Raw genomic sequence first — 18380 nt, forward strand, 5'->3', positions numbered from 1 at the left:
CCGAGAACTTCCTCACTGCTGCTGCGCTCCAGGCTCCCCTCCCCCCACCACCACTCTCCAACCCTGGGTCTCTCAGGCTCCCCTGTCACCCCTTGGGTTCTCAGAGCCTCCATCTTCCTCTCCTCCTGCCTACCTTGGATAGCCCAACCCTCCCCCCTCCTCTAACACCACCAACTCTCCTTCTCCCAGCTCTAATACCTGCCGTGTCTCCACCATTCCCTCTGACCCCCCCCCCCCCCGAGGTGGAGTGTTTTGTTCTCAGCAAGTCCTCCCTCACCTCCATTCAGGGCCCCAAACAGTCCTTCCAGGTGAGGCAACACTTCTCCTGTGAATCTGTTGGGGTCATCTATTGCATCCAGTACTCCCAATGTGGCTCCCTCTACATTGGTGAGACCCAACATAATTGGGCGATGGCTTTGTTGAGCACCTCAGCTCTATCTGCCAAAAGCAGAATTTTCTGATGGCCAACTATTTTAATTCCTATTCCAATTCCTGTTTCCAAAATGTTGGTCCATTGTCTCCTCTTCTGCCATGATGAGGCCACTCTCAGGGTGGAGCAGCAACTCCTCATATTCCGTCTAGGTAGCCTCCATCCTGATGGCAGGAACATCGATTTCTCCTTCCCTCCTCCTTTTCCTATTCTTCTATTCCCCATTCAGCCTTCTTACCTCTTCTCTTCACCTGCCTATCATCTCCCCCTGATGCCCCTCCTTCCTCCTATGGGCCACTCTTCTCTCCTATCAGATTCCTTCCTCTCCAGCACTTTACTTTCCCACCCACCTGCCTTTGTCAATCACCTTCTGGCTAGTCCTCCTTCCCCTCCCACACCATTTTATCTGTTTCTTTCCCCCTTACTTCCAAGTACTGAAAAAGGGTCTTGGACCAAATTTCAAGTCTTGGTCACAAGACTGCTACATACCACAAGAGCAGTCTGGATAAACTTGATGCTGTAATCTCAAAGGGAAGCAGTCAAGAAGTTCTAATGGAGGGCAGCTACAATAAATATGGATCACAAGTTCAGCATACGTGAGACAAAAAGCAAAGTTCAAATTGATAAAATAAACGCAGCGATCATTTTTGGGAAGGTATTTCCTCGTACGAATAGCAAAGCCCAAATTAGAGATAGATGTTCAGTTTGAACTAATTTTGGAATCAGACTCAAATCACTGATGGATAAGTTACATAGCCGAGGAGCAGCTCATCACAGTGCCCAAAAATGGAGCTAACTTGGTCATTTAGAAAAGGGCAAAACAGTTAATAGGAGTAGAAGCAAAAGTATTGGCTTACACAAGGAGTAAGTAGATGAATAAAGTGTATCTTATGATAAATAGCAGGAGTAAGGTTCTGTTGACCAGGAAAGCAAAGTACAGGAGAGAATTATAATAGCTACAATGCAGGCCAATTGTCAAAGATCATCAATCGTTCTATTAAAAAATTTAAGTGCTAATGTTAGCCCATTATGAGGGGTATAGCTACGGTAAATACAAGCAGGCTTTTCCCATGTTGGGTGGGATGACAACTAGAAGTCATGGGTTAAAGGTGAAAAGTGAAAAGTTTAAGGGGAACACGAGGCACTATTTCTTCACTCAGAGGACATTGAGCGTGTGAGATGAGCTGCCATGCAGGTGGTGCATGTGAGCTTGATTTCAACATCTAAGAAAAGTTTGGGTAGGTACATGGATGGTAGGAGTGTGGAGAGCTGTGGTCCTATGCAGGTCGATGGGAGGAGTCAGTTTAAATAGTTCAGCATGGACTGGATGGGCTGAAGGGCCTGTTTCTGTGCTGTTCTTTTCTATGACTCCATTAAGAACCAAATGAAAATCGAAGAATGGTAACAGCACAGATGAGTACCATTCAGCCTGTTAAGTCTGACCAGCTCTTTGCAAAAACAAGTCATCTTAACACACTCTCCCACCCAGTGCCCTTGGCTCCACATCGTATTTCCTATCAATATACCAAAACTGAATCCATCTTCACTACCACCATGCAGACTTAACTATTCACTCTAAGAACATTCTTCTTTATTTTTTAGTTTCACCAATCAACTTTGTAGTTGGAAAAGCAGGAAAATAGGAAAACATTTGTCAAAGGTAACCTATTTCTGGCAAGAGACTTAATTCTATGATGAGGGAACTGAAAAGGTTAAAGAAAGTCAGTGGATATATGCATCCACTTCAAAAAAAAAGCATACAGTACTGTCCAAAAGACTGACACATATGTTAGCTAGTGTTCCTGAGACCGTGCACAGTACTGTAGTAATTTTATGTACTGCTGCCACACAAAAAAACTTCACGACCAATGTGAGTGATGATACACGTGATTGCGATAATGGGTCTCTATTGTGGTTTGAGAGTGCAAAGGGGGCAGGGAGAGGGGAAACATGGTTGGGAAGAGGGGAGAGAGCAGGGAAGTACCAGAGAGACATTCTGCAATGATCAGTAAACCAATTGTTTGAAATCAACTGACCCTGTCTGGTGTCTTAGGGCTGGGTGTGTCTGCACCCACACCACCCCTGCCCTGGCGCTTCCTCCCTTCCACCTATCCCACACCTTTCCCATGGTGCTCCACCCTCTCCATTCCCAACATCCTTTCCTTCCGCCAGATTTACAAATTCACTTCCCATTCCATGTTGACAAATACAGTACTGTGCAAAAGTTCTAGGCGTCCTAGCTATATCACACACACACACACACACACACAACCAGGTTTATTATCACTACATGTGTCATTAAACGAGTTAATGTTGCAGCAGCAGTGCAATGCAATGAATGATAATATAGAAAAAGTAAATCAAATTACAGTAAGTATATATATATTAAATAGTGCAAAAACGTAAGTAATATATATGATACAAGAATCAGGTAGTGTTCACGGGTTCAATGTCTATTTAGGAATTTGATGGAGAGGGGAAGAAGCTGTTCCTGAATCGCTGAGTGTGTGTCTTCAGGCTTCTGTACCTCCTTCTCAGCAGTAATTATAAGAGGGTGATGGGGGTCCTTAATAATGGACTTTGCTTTTTTGGGGCATCACTCCTTGAAGATGTCTTGGATGCTACAGAGGCGAGTACCCAAGATGGAGCTGACTAATTTTATAACTTGCGGTAGCTTCCTTTGGTTCTGTGCAGTAGCACCCACCCATACCAGACAGTGATGCAGCCTGTTAGAATGCTCTCCACAGTACACCTATAGAAGTGTTTGAGTGTTTTAGGTGACAAACCAAATTTTTTCAAACTGCTGACTTGCCTTCTTTATAGCTGCATCGATATGTTGGGACCAGGTTAGATCCTCAGTGATACTGACACCCAGGAACTTGAAGTTGCTCACTCTCTCCATTTCTGATCACCCTATGAAGATTGGTGTGTGTTCCTTCGTCTTACACTTTCAGAAGTCCACAATAAGCTCTCTGGTCTTACTAATGTTGAGTGCAAGGTTGTTGCTGTGATACCACTCAACGAGCTGGTATATCTCACTCCTGTACGCCCTCTCATCTCCATCTGAGAGTCTACCAACAAAAGCTGTATCATCAGTGAATTTATAGATGTCATTTGAGCTATGACTAGCCACACAGTCATGTGTACAGTCGGTCCTCCTTATCTGCGGATTCCACATGCACGAATTCAACCAACCACGGATCGCGAAAACCCATTAGTGCTCTTCCAGCACTTGTTGTTCAAGCATGTACAGACTTTTTTTCTTGTCATTATTCCCTAAACAATGCAGTATAACAACCATTTTACATTTACATTTAAGTAATCTAGAGATGATTTAAAGTATATAGGAGGACGTGCATCGGGATCGAAAAAAATCGGAAGTTCTCCTACTAGGCAAGTTGGAACAGGTACAACCGGTATTATTTAGCGTCAGTTAGTCAAACGTTTGTCTTAGTATATAGAATATATTTTACCTTTCTATGCATATAAAGCACTTAAGAATGTATGTTTCAGCACTGGGCTCGGGAACGGAAGTTCTTGGGAGTTAGGACAGATCGCTCCCGAGTGCACTTTCCACCGTGCCGGGTTGATGTGAGGATCAAATACCCAAAACCCCAAAGCCCACTGTGTTGCTTAGTAATAATTGTAGCTTTCATCAGGGCAGGGCCTTTCTTACTTTATCCTTTAAAATTGTTCCAATAGTTGACCAACGTAGCATAACGCTTTTCCAATGACCGATGACATTTCACCTCTTTCCGATCACTTTATTATTTCCACTTTATTTTCAATTGTGATCGTGATTATTTTCGTGAACAGAAACATTGCACATTTAGAGCTCTGGCGCTGGGTCTTAATGTCCACTGCACTGTGTCGGTTAAATAAGGTCTGGGGTTCCGCTGGGTCCTAAGGTCCACCAGATTGAGACAGGTTGCATAAGGGACTTGAGCATCCGCAAATTTTGGTATCCACGAGGGGTCCCGGACCCAATCCCCCACGGATAAGGAGGGCCAACTGAATACAGAGATTAGAGCAGTGGGCTAAGCACACACCCGAGGTGTGCCTGCATTGATCATCAGCAAGGAGGATATGTTATCACCAATCTGCACAAACTGTGGTCATATGGTTAGGAAGTCGAGGATCCAATTGCAGAGGGAGGTACAAGAGGCCCCATGTTCTGTAGCTTATTAATCAGGATTGTGGGAATGATGGTATTAAACACTGAGCAGCATTCTGACACAGGTGTTTGTATGGTCCAGGTAATCTAAGGCTGTGTCAAGAGCCACTGAGATTGTGTCTGCTCTTGACCTATTGTGGCGATAGGTAAATCACAATGGGTGAAGGGCCTTGCTAAGGCAGGTGTTCCTTGTAGCCATGACCAACCTCTCAAAGCATCTCATGATTGTCGATGTGAGTGCTACTGCGCGATAGTATGGTTGTGGATGGATTTTTTTTTAGACCAGAGCATAACTGGCAGCGGCTTGCGACAGGGTCAGTTTTTGGTAAGTATATTCAGTTGTTAAAAGTGACCTGGTGTGGTGCGCAATAATTGCAGATGATATATGAAAGTTAGCAAAGAGGTAGAAATTAAGAAAAAGTTTCTTATTGGCTCAAGGAGAAAATGAGCAAAAGTTTGCACAAAGGAAGCTGGTTGTGATTGCTAGAGGTTAACTATCACATCTAAGGACAATGGTGGCAGACCTCTGGCACACACAAAAATTCTGCTGGCACACAGCTTACAATGATTCATTAACTGCACCCAGAATAAAAAGATATATAATAATAATCTTTACTGCCAAACAAAGCAACAAACGAATTTTTACAGGAAATGTTTTCACAGGAAATGCCTCAGGCAAGCTAGACACTGGTGAAAACACATGACATTGGATGGCGCTTTGAAACCCCTGCACACCTGGTGTACACATCAAGATTTGGACAGTAAATGGTTGGGCCCGTTGGCGTTGGCTTCACTCTGCTTATATTTTTTTCTTCTGATGTTTCAAGATTCAAGATTCAAAAACTTTACTGTCATTCTAACCGTACATCAGCTCTGCAGGGCAGAATGAGTCAGCGTTTCCCAGGAGCAGTGCAATCATAACATAACAAATGCAACACTAAATAATAAATATAACAATAAATAGTAAAACGCAACATCCACGTGTCAGTTAAAAACAAGTTATAAGTGTCCAAAGCAGAGTCAGGTAGAGCAGCTATTTAGCAGTCTGACTGCCTGTGGGAGGAAGCTGTTTAGTAGCCTTGAGGTTTTAGTTTTGATGCTCCTGTAACGTTTACCTGATGGCAGAAGAACTAACAGTTCATGGAGAGGGTGTGAGGGGTCTTTAATGATGTACCGTGTCTTCTGGAGGCATCGACTCTGAAAGAGGTCTTGGACAGAAGGTAGGGAGACCCCAATAACCTTCTCTGCTCCCCTAACCACCCTCTGCAAGGCTTTTTTGTCGGCAGTACTGCAGCTGGAGTACCAGGTTGTGATACAAAAGGTCAGCACACTCTCAACCACTCCTCTGTAGAATGCAGTTAAGATGTTAGTGGGGAGTGATGCTTGTTTAAGCTTCCTCAGAAGTGCAATCTCTGCTGGGCTCGTTTCACAATCCCAGTGGTGTTCCTGGACCAGGTGAGATTGTCCGAGATCTGCCCCCAAGGAACTTGATGTTTTCCACTCTCTCCACTGTGGAGCCGCTGATGCTGAGGGGTGTGTGCTCAGGCTGAGACCGTCTGAAATCAACGATCATCAAATGCACAAAGTGTCAGACATAAGGCAGATGAGCTTGAAGCTCAGGTGCGAATAGTTAACTATGATGTTGTTGGGATAACGGAAACATGGCTGCAGGGAGATCAGACCTGGGAAATGAATGTACACGGGTATACGTGCTATCGTAGGGACAGAAATGTGGGCAGAGGGGGTGGGGTGGCCCTGTTGGTGAGGAATGAGATTCAGTCCTTTGCAAGGGGGGACATAGGATCAGGAGAAGTGGAGTCTGTGTGGATAGAACTGAGGAACAGTAAGGGCAAAAGGACCCTAATGGGTGTTGTCTACAGACCTGTCAGCCTAACATCAGTAGTGGGGAAGATGCTAGAGTCCATTATTAAAGATGAAATAGTGGCATATCTAGATAGCAGTGATAGGATTGGGCCGAGCCAGCATGGATTTACCAAGGGTAAGCCATGCTTGACTAATCTATTGGAGTTTTTCGAGGATGTAACCAGGAAGTTAAACAAGGGAGATCCAGTGGATGTAGTGTACCTCGATTTTCAGAAGGCATTTGATAAGGTCCCACATAGGAGATTGGTGGGTAAAATCAAATCTCATGGCATTGGGGGGAAGACATTGACATGGATAGAAAACTGGTTGGCAGATAGAAAGCAAAGGGTAACGGTGAATGGGTGTTTCTCGGAATGGCAGGTGGTGACTAGTGGGGTGCCACAGGGCTCGGTATTGGGACCACAGCTGTTTACGATTTACGTCAATGATTTAGATGAAGGCATTGAGAATAACATCAGCAAGTTTGCTGATGATACTATCTGGGTGGCAGTGTGACATGTGATGAGGATGTTAGGAGAATTCAGGGTGACTTGGATAGGCTGGGTGACTGGGCAGATACTTGGCAGATGACGTTTAATGTGAATAAGTGTGAGGTTATCCACTTTGGGAGTAAGAACAGGAAGGCAGATTATTATCTGAATGGTGTAGAGTTAGATAAGGAAGAAATACAAAGAGATCTAGGAATACTTGTTCATCAGTCACTGAAGGTGAATGAGCAAGTGCAGCAGGCAGTGAAGAAGGCTAATGGAATGTTGGCCTTTATTACAAAAGGAATTGAGTACAAGAGCAAGGATATCCTCTTGCATTTGTACAGGGCCCTGGTGAGACCACACCTGGAGTATTGTGTACAGTTTTGGTCTCCAGGGTTAAGGAAGGACATCCTGGCTATAGAGGAAGTGCAGCATAGATTCACGAGGTTAATTCCTGGGATGTCCAGATTGTCTTACGCAGAGAGGTTAGAGAGACTGGGCTTGTACACGCTGGAATTAAGGAGATTGAGAGGGGATCTGATTGCAACATATAAGATTATTAAGGGATTGGACAAGATAGAGGCAGGAAATATGTTCCAGATGCTGGGAGAGTCCAGTACCAGAGGGCATGGTTTGAGAATAAGGGGTAGGTCATTTAGGACAGAGTTAAGGAAAAACTTCTTCTCCCAGAGTTGTGGGGGTCTGGAATGCACTGCCTCGGAAGGCAGTGGAGGCCAATTCTCTGGATGCTTTCAAGAAGGAGCTAGATAGGTATCTTATGGATAGGGGAATCAAGGGATATGGGGACAAGGCAGGAACCGGGTATTGATAGTAGATGACCAGCCATGATCTCAAAAAGGTGGTGCAGGCTCAAAGGGCCGAATGGTCTACTTCTGCACCTATTGTCTATTGTCCTTGGTATTGGTAACATTAAGCATCAAGTTGTTGTCACTGCACCAGCTCTCTAGGTGTTTGACCTCCTCCCTGTACATTGTTCCATCATTTTTGCTGATGAGCCCCACCACTGTGGTATCATCAGCAAATTTAATGATCAGGTTCTCCTTGAATCTGGCTGCACAGTCACGTGTTAGCAGTGTAAACAGCAGTGGGCTGAGCACACAGCCTTGTGGGGATCCAGTGCTCAGTGTGATGGAGTCAGAGGTGTTCCTGCCATCACTGACTGATTGTGGTCTCTCTGTCAAGAAATCCAGAATCCAGCGACACATGGCAGTGTTAAGGCCAAGCAGCGACAGTTTCTCCACTAGCCTCTGCGGGATGATGGTATTGAACGCTGAACTGAAATCAATGTACAGGATTCTGGCATAAGTATCTTTGTTGTCCAAGTGAGAGAGAACTGTGTGCAGTGCAGTGGATATTGCGTCCTCCGTAGAGTGATTTGGACAATAAGCAAACTGTAGAGGATCCAGCGATGAGGGGAGGCTGGCTGTGATATGAGGCTTGACAAGCCGTTCAAAACATTTCATCACTATGGGGGTCAGGGCAACGGGACGGTAATCATTCAGACAGGCTACAACTGATTTCTTTGCTACAGGGATGATTGTGGAGGTTTTGAAGCATCTGGGGACAATGGCTTGACTAAGGGAGATGTTGAAAATGTCTGTCAGGACATCTGCTAATACATCAGCACATTCCTTGAGCACCCGTCCAGGGATGTTGTCGGGACCTCCCTCTTTTTGTGCGTTAACCCTGGCAAGGGTCCTCTGTGTTTGCTCTGAATCAATGATTGGAGCTGGCTAGTCAGATGGTAAGAAGGGACTGAATGCACGCTAGATATTCACTTTTGAATAGGTTTTCTAAAATGTTTCAATCACTTAATCTGTCTCTGTTATATTTTATTAATAGTAAAACAATGAAAACAGGCAAATAAGTAACAGGGATCATCCTTTCTTCTTAAAAAGTTACATAATTTTTGTTACTAAGTCATTAATTAATGATAACCCCTGGTCAAAGTTACCAGGAGAATTTGCGTACATAGAATTAAAGTACGTAGGAGAATTTTTAAAAGAATATTGTCAGTTTGGGCATTTGCTCTCAAATTTGCCACTCCTGTCTGAGGACATCACTGCTTGGATCTCCAAGGCACAACCCACAATCATTTTGTGCTACTTCCACAATGACCTACAGGCTCCGTTCCATTTCACACACCGCCCTGACTTTAAAATATCCTTCTTTGTCACTGAGCGTAACTTCCTCCCCAACACTGTGAGAGCGTCTTAACCAGGAGAATTAATGCATTTCAAGAGACAGCTCACAACTGGCTTCTTAAAAATATTAGAAAGGGACATATAAATGCTGGCAATACTGACAACGCCAAGGTACTGAGTTAAAAAAAAGATGCAATTCAATGCAGAGTAATGTGGCATGATGCACGGGAGTGATGGAAAGTTAATATATTATAAATGACATAATTCTGAGAAATTGTTGGTGAACAGAGACAGTTTGGTGTCCACAACAGAAGTGGAAATTCTGCTAATTTTGCTGATAATCTCCAGTAACTTCTGGTGTTGTGGCTGGCTCTGTATGTACACCTTATATTGCCTACCCAATTTGCTGCAGTCAGACAAGTCCTTACAGTCACCTCACTTCAGATCTCCTCTATTGTGTAAATTAATCTATCCTTAAAGGTGATAAAACAAATTGGAAATGTGAATTTATAGACGCAGGAATAAACTATAAAAAGCACAACAATCAGATCAGAACTTTGTCAATCCCTCTGGTCAGCACACCAAGAAAGATGGTTCAGACTTGGAAAGGCAGTTCACTGGGAATGAAGAACATCTGTTACAAGGACTTTGGAAAAATAAGAACTGGTCCTGAGGCAAACAAGAGCAAATCTGCAGATGCTGTAAGTCCAAGCAACGCACACAAAGCGCTGGAGGAACTCAGCAGACCTGGCAGCATCCATGGAAAAGAGTCCTGAGGCGGAAGTTTATGAGATTTTCCAACAGAGAAAAACTATTTCTCCAGGGGAACAGTGGCAAACCAGCAACTTCAAATCGTTGTCAAAGAGGGCAGATGAAGAAATTTTCTGCAAACACCTCCTCCAACAAATTTCTTGTGATCAGGAACATCCCACCTTTAAAAGTGATGATTAATAATTCATTGGTCAATTTAATATGTGAATTAAAAGGTAGTTCTGGTTGAGGAATTTGGAGACTATAATAAATTGTGTGGGAGCAAGACTATTTTTTCAACAGATCCAGAGGGTAACTGGCATTCTATGTTGTATGTATTTATAAGTTTGCGTTTAGCTAAAGGAGCCGTAACTCTTCTACTGGATATATGTATCATCCATGCCACGCAACTCAGAAAAAAAGGAATGTGCAGACCAAATGCTTGTGTTGATCAGCCCACTGCATTCAGAAGCATTGATTTCGCAATACACATCTATTTTCCACATTCAACTAGGCCAACTGTACCAAAAAAGTTGTTAGTTGTCAGTTTCTCATATTATAGGTCGCTTTACTTTCACCAGTCGTAACGATCGATAAATTGCAGACGGTTGGACCCATTAAAGGGGAGGTACCTTGGCTGATAAACAGAGCGGGCGGTGAGGGCACTTGTTCAACTCTTGAGAAACTTATCGGTCCCGACGGGGGGGGGGGGGTCACCATTTCCCCTCACCACCACACCTGAAATGACACCCATGCAAAAACTCGTCCCGCAGGATTTCCAACATAATTTGTTTTAACAATACGGTACTAATTTCCCAACACTTGGGAACTCCCTTAAACCAACTTGTTTTCTCATGGACAACTCACTCAATGCAGCACAGCACTCACAGATCACCTCACCTCGCAACTCCTGGCCTTCACTTCTATTCAATCCGTCCATTTTTCAACAGGAGCTTCCTCAACCCTTCCAGAAATCACTCATTTCATCTCGGCTTTTGCCGAGCCCGGAACCGCCTGCAAACAGCCGCGATGGGAGGACATTCGCCGCCAGTTTCCAACCCGACGACTTTATTGGTGGGAACGCTGCAGGGACCGGTGTTGAGGCGAACTGCGGGGCAAAGAGCACTTCCTGTGCACCGTACTGTGGGGTAAACCGACTCTGGCCTCAGGTGCAATGTTTATTAGACCAGGCTAGTCCGATGGATTTGCACAACTCTTACAAACAAATCTTTCATCCACCTGCCAAAATCGGAACTTCCTGGAGGTCGAATATTTAATTCCAATTCCTGTTTCCGTTCCTGCTGAAGGATCTCGGCCCGAAATGTCGACTGTACTCTTTTCCATAGATGCTGCCTGGCCTGCTGAATCCCTCCAGCAGTTTGTGTGTGGAACCGAGGGTTGCCAGCTTTCTCGCTCCCAAATAAGGGACAAAAGGTGGCGAGCCGCGGCGGTGTGGGTATGGTGCAGGCCCGGGATGAAGTGATTGAGGGGCTGGCAGCTAGCAGACGATAACAGGGACCTTTTGCAAAAGAGAGAGAGAGAAAAAAAACAACCCTGAATAGGTAAACAAATCCAATATATGAACCATGTATACACATCTTCAGTGTTATATATGAAATGTAACACCAAATTAGAACAAAGCATAATACAGAGCATAATCTGACTACTAGTCAGACATGAAATAACACGAAATAACCCTGTATGTGCCTATAGTGTAGACATATAATCACTGGAAAAGGGGGGGGGGGGTCTCACCAAGGCTACTTGTTCCATGGATATTTCTTGCTACTCTTGACTGATTCAAGTATTCCTTTGTCCTTTTGCAGAGCCAGAGAGAAGTCCTTAAATAACAAGTCACAGTTCACAGATAATTGAAGTTAATTTTTGATCAGTTCTGCGCTGCATCTGTTTCTTGAGTCTGACCATTTAATGGACATCAGAGAGAAGATCCTCTCTACAGGGGCATTTGAGCCTAGCACAGAGGACAAATGAGACAATCCTGAACATGTTGATGATATTGGCGGATTTTGTGATATCCTTTCTGGCTTTCTGTATTTCCTCCCGGCTAGCAAAGAACTTTTTTTTAGAGTTGGTCCATATTGACTGTCTCTGTCATTTTGAGGGCAGCCACTGATAAAATTTTAAGGGAATTGGGGAGTTTCAGATTCCCGTAAATAATGGTTAAGGTTGAGTCTGTGTATTCTGGTTTGAGAATGGCTGCAGTTTGAGCAGCTGTTGTCTCCTGACTCTTCACACCCTTTTATTTTGTGTTTAAATTTCAACTTTGGGTTAAGTACCAACTACATATGTTTGTAACTGCAGTATGTTTGAATAATATCTCACAACTGCTTCTTTGAATGAAAATAAGGATTATAAACTTACAAAACCCACAAGAAGATGTCTCCTAACTTTTCACACCTTTTAGTTTCAACAAAAGGTGGAGATAAGGCAGGACGTTCTTTACATTCCTTTCTTAATTTTGGTGAAGTCTCTTATCTAACATTAAGTTCTGCTCTATTTGAATAGCCGGAATGTCTATGGATCTTACACGAGGAAATCTGCAGATGCTGGAAATTCAAACAACAACACGCACAAAATGCTGGTGGAACACAGCAGGCCAGGCAGCATCTATAGGGAGAAGTGCTGTCGATGTTTCGGGCCGAGACCCTTCGTCAGGATGCCATTTTGTGTGCGTTGTCTATGGATCTGACTGTTCTTTTGTATTGAGATGTTAAAGGATCAATGTGTCCTGCTGACTCCTTGTCTCACTTGCAGGATGTAACAATCTATACTCAGTTTTCTGATTACCTTTGCCTGCTGTATTCTTTGTCAAGTACGTTTACCTCTGTTTTAGGTGATTAAGTGCCCTTTGTCTCAGACTACCACTGTTGATGGCATTCGTGACAAAGATGGTATAAAAAAACTCTGTATCTCTGTCCTTAGACAGAGAGACTTCAAGTGTCTGACTCTCTGTGAGTGCAGATGGAATGTTCCCTCTGGTAGCTTGCTACTAATAAAGGCAGAAAAGTATCAACTGTGGTATTTGTTTCATTACATCGGGTTGATCACTGTTGACACCACCACCTGCTCCAGGTCAGTGAAGGAGAACTCCTCAAAGAGGCTGATCGGTTTCAGTTTCATCATTACATTTTCATTACATTACATTACAGTGAGAAATCAAACCACTTGTCAATGTATGTAATGACAGAGTCATAGAACTTCATAAAGTCCTGTTGCTGCTGGTACTTGCTTGTCCATCAGCTGCTTGGTCTGGTATCCAAAAAAGCTGTCCTGTTTCCACTGAAGCATCTTCATTTTGAACTTTTGGACTTCCTCGTAAACATCTGTGATGCAGAGCTTTGTTTCCTCCAGCTTTTTTACAAGTGGGTCAAAAACAAACCCCACTTTGTGGAAAAAGCACAAATTAATTTCAGTAGCTCCAGTTTTTTCTTCATCCTCAAAAATCCTCTTCAGTGCTACAGGACAAGTCTCAAGGGACCTGAAGTATGGCATATGAGCTGGCCGGCTTTGCAGGAGACGTTCGACAGCTGGATGAAGAGAGAGCCATCGTGTGCAAACATGACGTAGAATTTCACGCCACTCAATGTCAACAAAGGTAAAAATTGAACGCAGTTCCTCTCTGGAAAGCAGATATTGGGAAGTGGCTGTAGACCTTTAGAACAATTGTCTCAATATACACTGACAGCTGATCACAGGTGTGCTTGCAGGCTTTATGAGCTATGTGAGCTGGGCAATTAGCTTTCAGAATGTGATTGTTGGCACTGCTCAATAACTGGTAAATTGAGTGGTGTTTTCCAAAGTTTACATTGGCAATATCTGCTGCATAGGCTGTGACGTGTCTAATATCCAGTTAATACTTTCCAGGCAGCTCATCAGAGCTCGATGTGTTCCATTTGCAGTTTCATCACTGTCTTCATAAAAGTCACTGCACTCCATCAGTCAGAGAAATATCTCACACACAGAGGAAACATTTTTCTATCTCCCTTGTTTGAGGCATTGGTGGCAACTGAGAAATACGCAGGCTCCGTGGGCTCACCGTCTTTGATCGGGGACAGATCATCCATAATATCCCGCCAGTCTTTGGTCCTAAAACATTCATTGTAATCATCTAAGCTTTTGTTCTTCCCAAGTGTGTCTTCTTCACAACATTTGAGTCATTAACTGTTGAGCTTAGCAAGACAGTTGGTGCAGTTGCAGCTGAGTCTCTGTTAACCGTATGGTACACATACAAGGCTTCACTTGCCGTAATTTTGTCATTTTTTGCAGCAGATTTCATGAAGATTGCACCAATATTGCTGGCACCTTTAGCTAGTGTGGCCTTCTTGTGCACATCTGAGGAAGCATGCTGAGTTAGGTCATTCTCACCTCCATGGCCAATTGACAATTCCCTATGGCATAAAGTACAGAAGGTCTTCATCGGTGTCGAGTCACCACTGACAGGCTTAACCCACGTCTTTTTTGCTTCCCATTGCTTGTTATAGCTGCAGTCTATTATTTTTTGGAGGTTTATCCATATTGGCATATGCCATACTGACCGAACAACACCAGACATTACTGAAACTTCTGGTTTTGGCAGGAATTGGCAAAATATGGCACACAACTGATGCGCATAAGGGGGCCTGTGATTGGATGACAGGTGACAGGTGTGTGGCGTCAACAGCACATGCAACATGCACACACGCTGTTGCATCAGATCCAGGATCTGTCTGTAAGCGTGTCCTCTGGTGATTACAGAGTAGTAGCAGTCAAATACGGGACAAGGGCAGTCCCATATGGGACAAACTAATTTAGCCCAATATACGGGATGTCCTGGCTAATACGGGATAGGTTGGCAACCCATTCCAGCAGGTCGGTCCATGGCATCTTCTTATGCCAAGATGAGGCCAACCTCAGGGTGGATGAGCAAAATCCTATAATCTATCTGGGTAGCCTCCACCCTGATGGCACGAACATCGATTTCTCCTTCAGGTAATTTTTTTCCCTCCCCTCTTCTATTCCCTACTCTGACCTCTTACTTCTCATCTGCCTATCACCTCGCCCTGGGCTCTCTGCTCCTTCCCTTTCTCCTGTGGTCCACTCTGCTCAGCTATCAGATTGCTTCCTCTCCAGCCCTTTACCTTTCCCACCTACCTGGCTTCTAATTACCCCCCCTGCTCCTCCCTCCAACTTTTAATCCTAGTGCCTTCCCCCACCTTTCCAGGCCCAAAATGTCAACTGGTGGTTCATTTCCATAGAAGCTGCCTGACCTGACCTTTGGATTTGCAGCATCTGCAGAATTTCTTGTGTTTACTTTCACAGGCCAAAGGGGCAATTCAGCAATACTGTAGATTTACAACCTCGTTTAAAATGGTTCTGGCGATGCCATTCAAAAGGGAAGTAGACATGACAGGAGCCTTTCTGCATGCAGCATCCATGACGAGAGTTGGGGTGGCTGACTGAGGGACGGGTACGTCCTAAGCACAATTGGAGTATAAAAATATTATGGAGTATAAAACTTGTATTATTTGCTGTGTAACCAAAACTATGTAGTCAGTTTGCTATGCATGTACCCAAGATGAAATCCTAGGAATGTAGAAGACAATGGCGTGTTAATGTATGTTAATGAGGGGTAGCTAAGAGATGTAGTCAGCTTTGAAACTTGCTATTTGCTATGCATGTACCCAATTTAGCAGGAGAGTGAAATGTTGAGAATGTGGAAGTCAATGTTGTGTTAATGAAAGGTGGCTAAAGGGATGTAGATTAGAACATGATTAAGTCATGAAGTAATAAGAATGTAAACTTGCTATTTGCTAGAGAATGAAATCTTAGGAATGTAAAAGACAATGGTGTGTTAATAGAAGGTAGCTAAAGAGATGTAGATTAGAACTGTACCTGTGGTACCTGTGAAACTAGACCAGGATTTTGCTATAAAAAATGTCCCTGGATCGGTGGGCAATCAGCAACTAGCTCAATGACTGTCTCAGCTTTGATTTGCAAATTAAAGTTTGTGGGGCACGAGAAACCACGACAGCACCAGCCTACAAACCTGTTTAGGTAATCAATCAAATGTTACTGGAGATAATTGAGGTCTGCCAGTTTGTCTATATTGGTGTTTTGTTGAGATTTAGCAATTCAAATGTCTCTTTAGATGCCTCTTAAATATTGTGAGTATCTGGCTCCACCACCTCCTCAGACAGTAAGGGCTCCAATCATTCTCTATGAGGAAAAATTCCTCTCAGATTATCTCTAAACCTCTCAGCTTTAACTAATGTCCTTTTGTTTTAGTCTGCCCAGCCACAGGGAAGTCAAATTATTTCCCCACCTCAAGAGCTCTCTCACCCTCTCCATCTTCAGTCCCTCCACTTTCCGACCTCTTTGGCCTCCTCCTGCTCCTTTACCCTGCATAACTCAAGGTCTCAGTGACCACCTTCGAGATCACCACTTCACACTTCCATTACTAGCCTCCATCTGAACTTCCCTCCCACAAGCTCTCCTCTACTGAGACCATAAGAGATAGCAACAGAATTAGGCCATTTAGCCCAACGAGTTTACTTCTCCAATTCATTATGGCAATTCATTATTCCCCCCCCCCATTCTTCTGCTTTCTCCCTGTAACCTTTCACACACTGTTTAATCAAGAACCTATCAATCTCGGCCTTAAATACACCCAATGATCTGGCCTCCACAGCCACCAGTGGCAATGAGATCCACAGATTCAACACCCTCTAGCTAAAAATATTCCTTCTCATCTCTGTTCTAGGTATATGTCCCTTTATTCTGAGGCTATGTCTTCTGGCTCTAGGCTCCAGCACAATAGGAATCATCTCCTCCACATCCACTCTATCTAGGCTTTTTGAGGCATTCCTCAAGACTTCATCCATTGATTACTGTGCAGTCACTGGGTCCCAGTATCACTTGACCTTGCTCCGTGATGGGTAAGATGTACCACCAACCCTTGCACCTCCCCACTCTACCTCCTGAAGCCCATCTAAGATTTCCCAAATCTATCGCCCTTCTGTGTCCCATAACCACCCCACTCCCACCCATAGGGTAACTCCAACATACCAGCTGTCGTGGTTTCTCATGCCCCACAAACGACCAGGAGACGCATTTTACTATTGGGCGAATAATATTCGTAACCTAATATATTGGAAATTAGATTTGGATTCACCATTGTGCCCACAGTGGGTAAATTTAGAATGCAATGAGGTACAGGGATATTCTCTATTCTCCATTCTTGGTTCTTCTCTTCCTACTGATTTAGTTAAATTCAATAAACAGATATCTAATCCTGTTGTCAAACATACATTACGAATTTGGTTTCAATTTCGTAAGTTTTTTACTCTGAAAAACTTTGTTCTTGATAGCCCTATCTTACTTAATTTTTTTTTCAAACCTTCTTTGACAGATCAAGCTTTTAGCATATGGAAAAGGAAAGGTATAAAATGTTTTCGTGATCTTTTCTTTGAAGGTAGTTTGATGTCTTTCGACCAACTTTCCAACAAATTTAAGTTACCTAAATCTAATTTTTTTAGATATTTACAAATCAGAAATTTTTTACATAAAGTTCTACCATCTTTCCCCAATTCAACTTCAATGGATTTCTCAGGTTTGATTTTTACCTTAAATCCTTGTCAGAAGGGATTAGTGGCTTTTATTTATAATATGATTATGAAGATACAACCAGAAATATCAGGTAGAATTAAACAAGAATGGGAAAAAGAACTTCAATATAATATATCAACAGAAAAATGGGAAAAAATTTTACAAATGGTTAATTCTTCTTCTATATGTGCTAAACATGCTTTAATACAATTTAAAATTGTACATAGAGCTCATATGTCTAAAGATAAGCTTGCTCGATTCTATTCTCATATTAACCCTCAATGTGACAGATGTCATTTAGATGTGGCCTCATTGACCCATATGTTTTTACATAACTATTGGAAGGACATATTTGCTACCATTTCCTCAATTTGGAATATCGATTTACAACCTCATTTTATTACTGCAATTTTTGGTATACCAAATGAGGATGGTAATCAGTTTTCCCCTTCAATTAGACGAATGATTGCTTTTGTAACATTAATGGCCAGAAGGTCTATATTGCAAATTTGGAAAGAAGTAAATCCTCCTACCACGTTTCAGTGGTTCTCTCAAACTATTTCTTATCTGAGCTTGGAAAAAATTAGAAGCACTATTTTTGACTCATCAATTAAATTTGAAGAAACTTGTTTCGACATTTTCATATGAATTAATTTGACCTCTTCCAGACCTTCTCTCTGCTTATTCTTGTTCAGGTATGGAGTTCCGGAGTTTTTGACACTATCATATACATATAAACTGTTATTATTGCCCATGTTAGTTTAGTTTAGTGTTTTTTTTCAATATATATTTTTTCTTGTATTTTTAATTTTTTTTCTTCTTTTGATGATTATTTTTATTTTTTTCATATATAATTATTATAGACTTGATTAATATACTATTTTTTTGTTGTTGATATTTAA

At 42.8% G+C, this 18380-nt stretch overlaps 2 protein-coding genes across 8 annotated transcripts in view; one reads left to right on the top strand and one right to left on the bottom strand.

The window, feature by feature from the left end:
- LOC132402175 (torsin-1A-interacting protein 2-like) overlaps positions 1-11417 on the bottom strand; it is a 98773-nt gene extending 87356 nt beyond the window's left edge. The window contains exon 1 of one of the 2 annotated variants that reach the window (XM_059984852.1): positions 10774-11417. In XM_059984852.1, the coding sequence (XP_059840835.1) occupies positions 10774-10813 (40 nt within the window). In that variant the 5' untranslated portion in view covers positions 10814-11417. The remainder of the gene's footprint in view (positions 1-10773) is intronic. The other variant, XM_059984853.1, reaches the window with a different exon arrangement.
- Positions 1-18279, top strand: part of LOC132402176 (uncharacterized) — a 56364-nt gene extending 38085 nt beyond the window's left edge. Inside the window, exons 1-2 of one of the 6 annotated variants that reach the window (XM_059984858.1) lie at positions 11007-11137; positions 12400-18279. In XM_059984858.1, the coding sequence (XP_059840841.1) occupies positions 16957-18126 (1170 nt within the window). In that variant the 5' untranslated portion in view covers positions 11007-11137; positions 12400-16956 and the 3' untranslated portion in view covers positions 18127-18279. Of the gene's footprint in view, positions 1-11006; positions 11138-11169; positions 11436-11699 lie in introns of those variants that run through there. The other 5 variants (XM_059984856.1, XM_059984857.1, XM_059984854.1 and 2 more) reach the window with 5 other exon arrangements.
- Positions 18280-18380: the final 101 nt, after the last annotated feature.

The sequence above is a fragment of the Hypanus sabinus genome, chromosome 11 (genome assembly GCF_030144855.1).
Source record: "Hypanus sabinus isolate sHypSab1 chromosome 11, sHypSab1.hap1, whole genome shotgun sequence".
Classification (NCBI taxonomy): domain Eukaryota; kingdom Metazoa; phylum Chordata; class Chondrichthyes; order Myliobatiformes; family Dasyatidae; genus Hypanus; species Hypanus sabinus.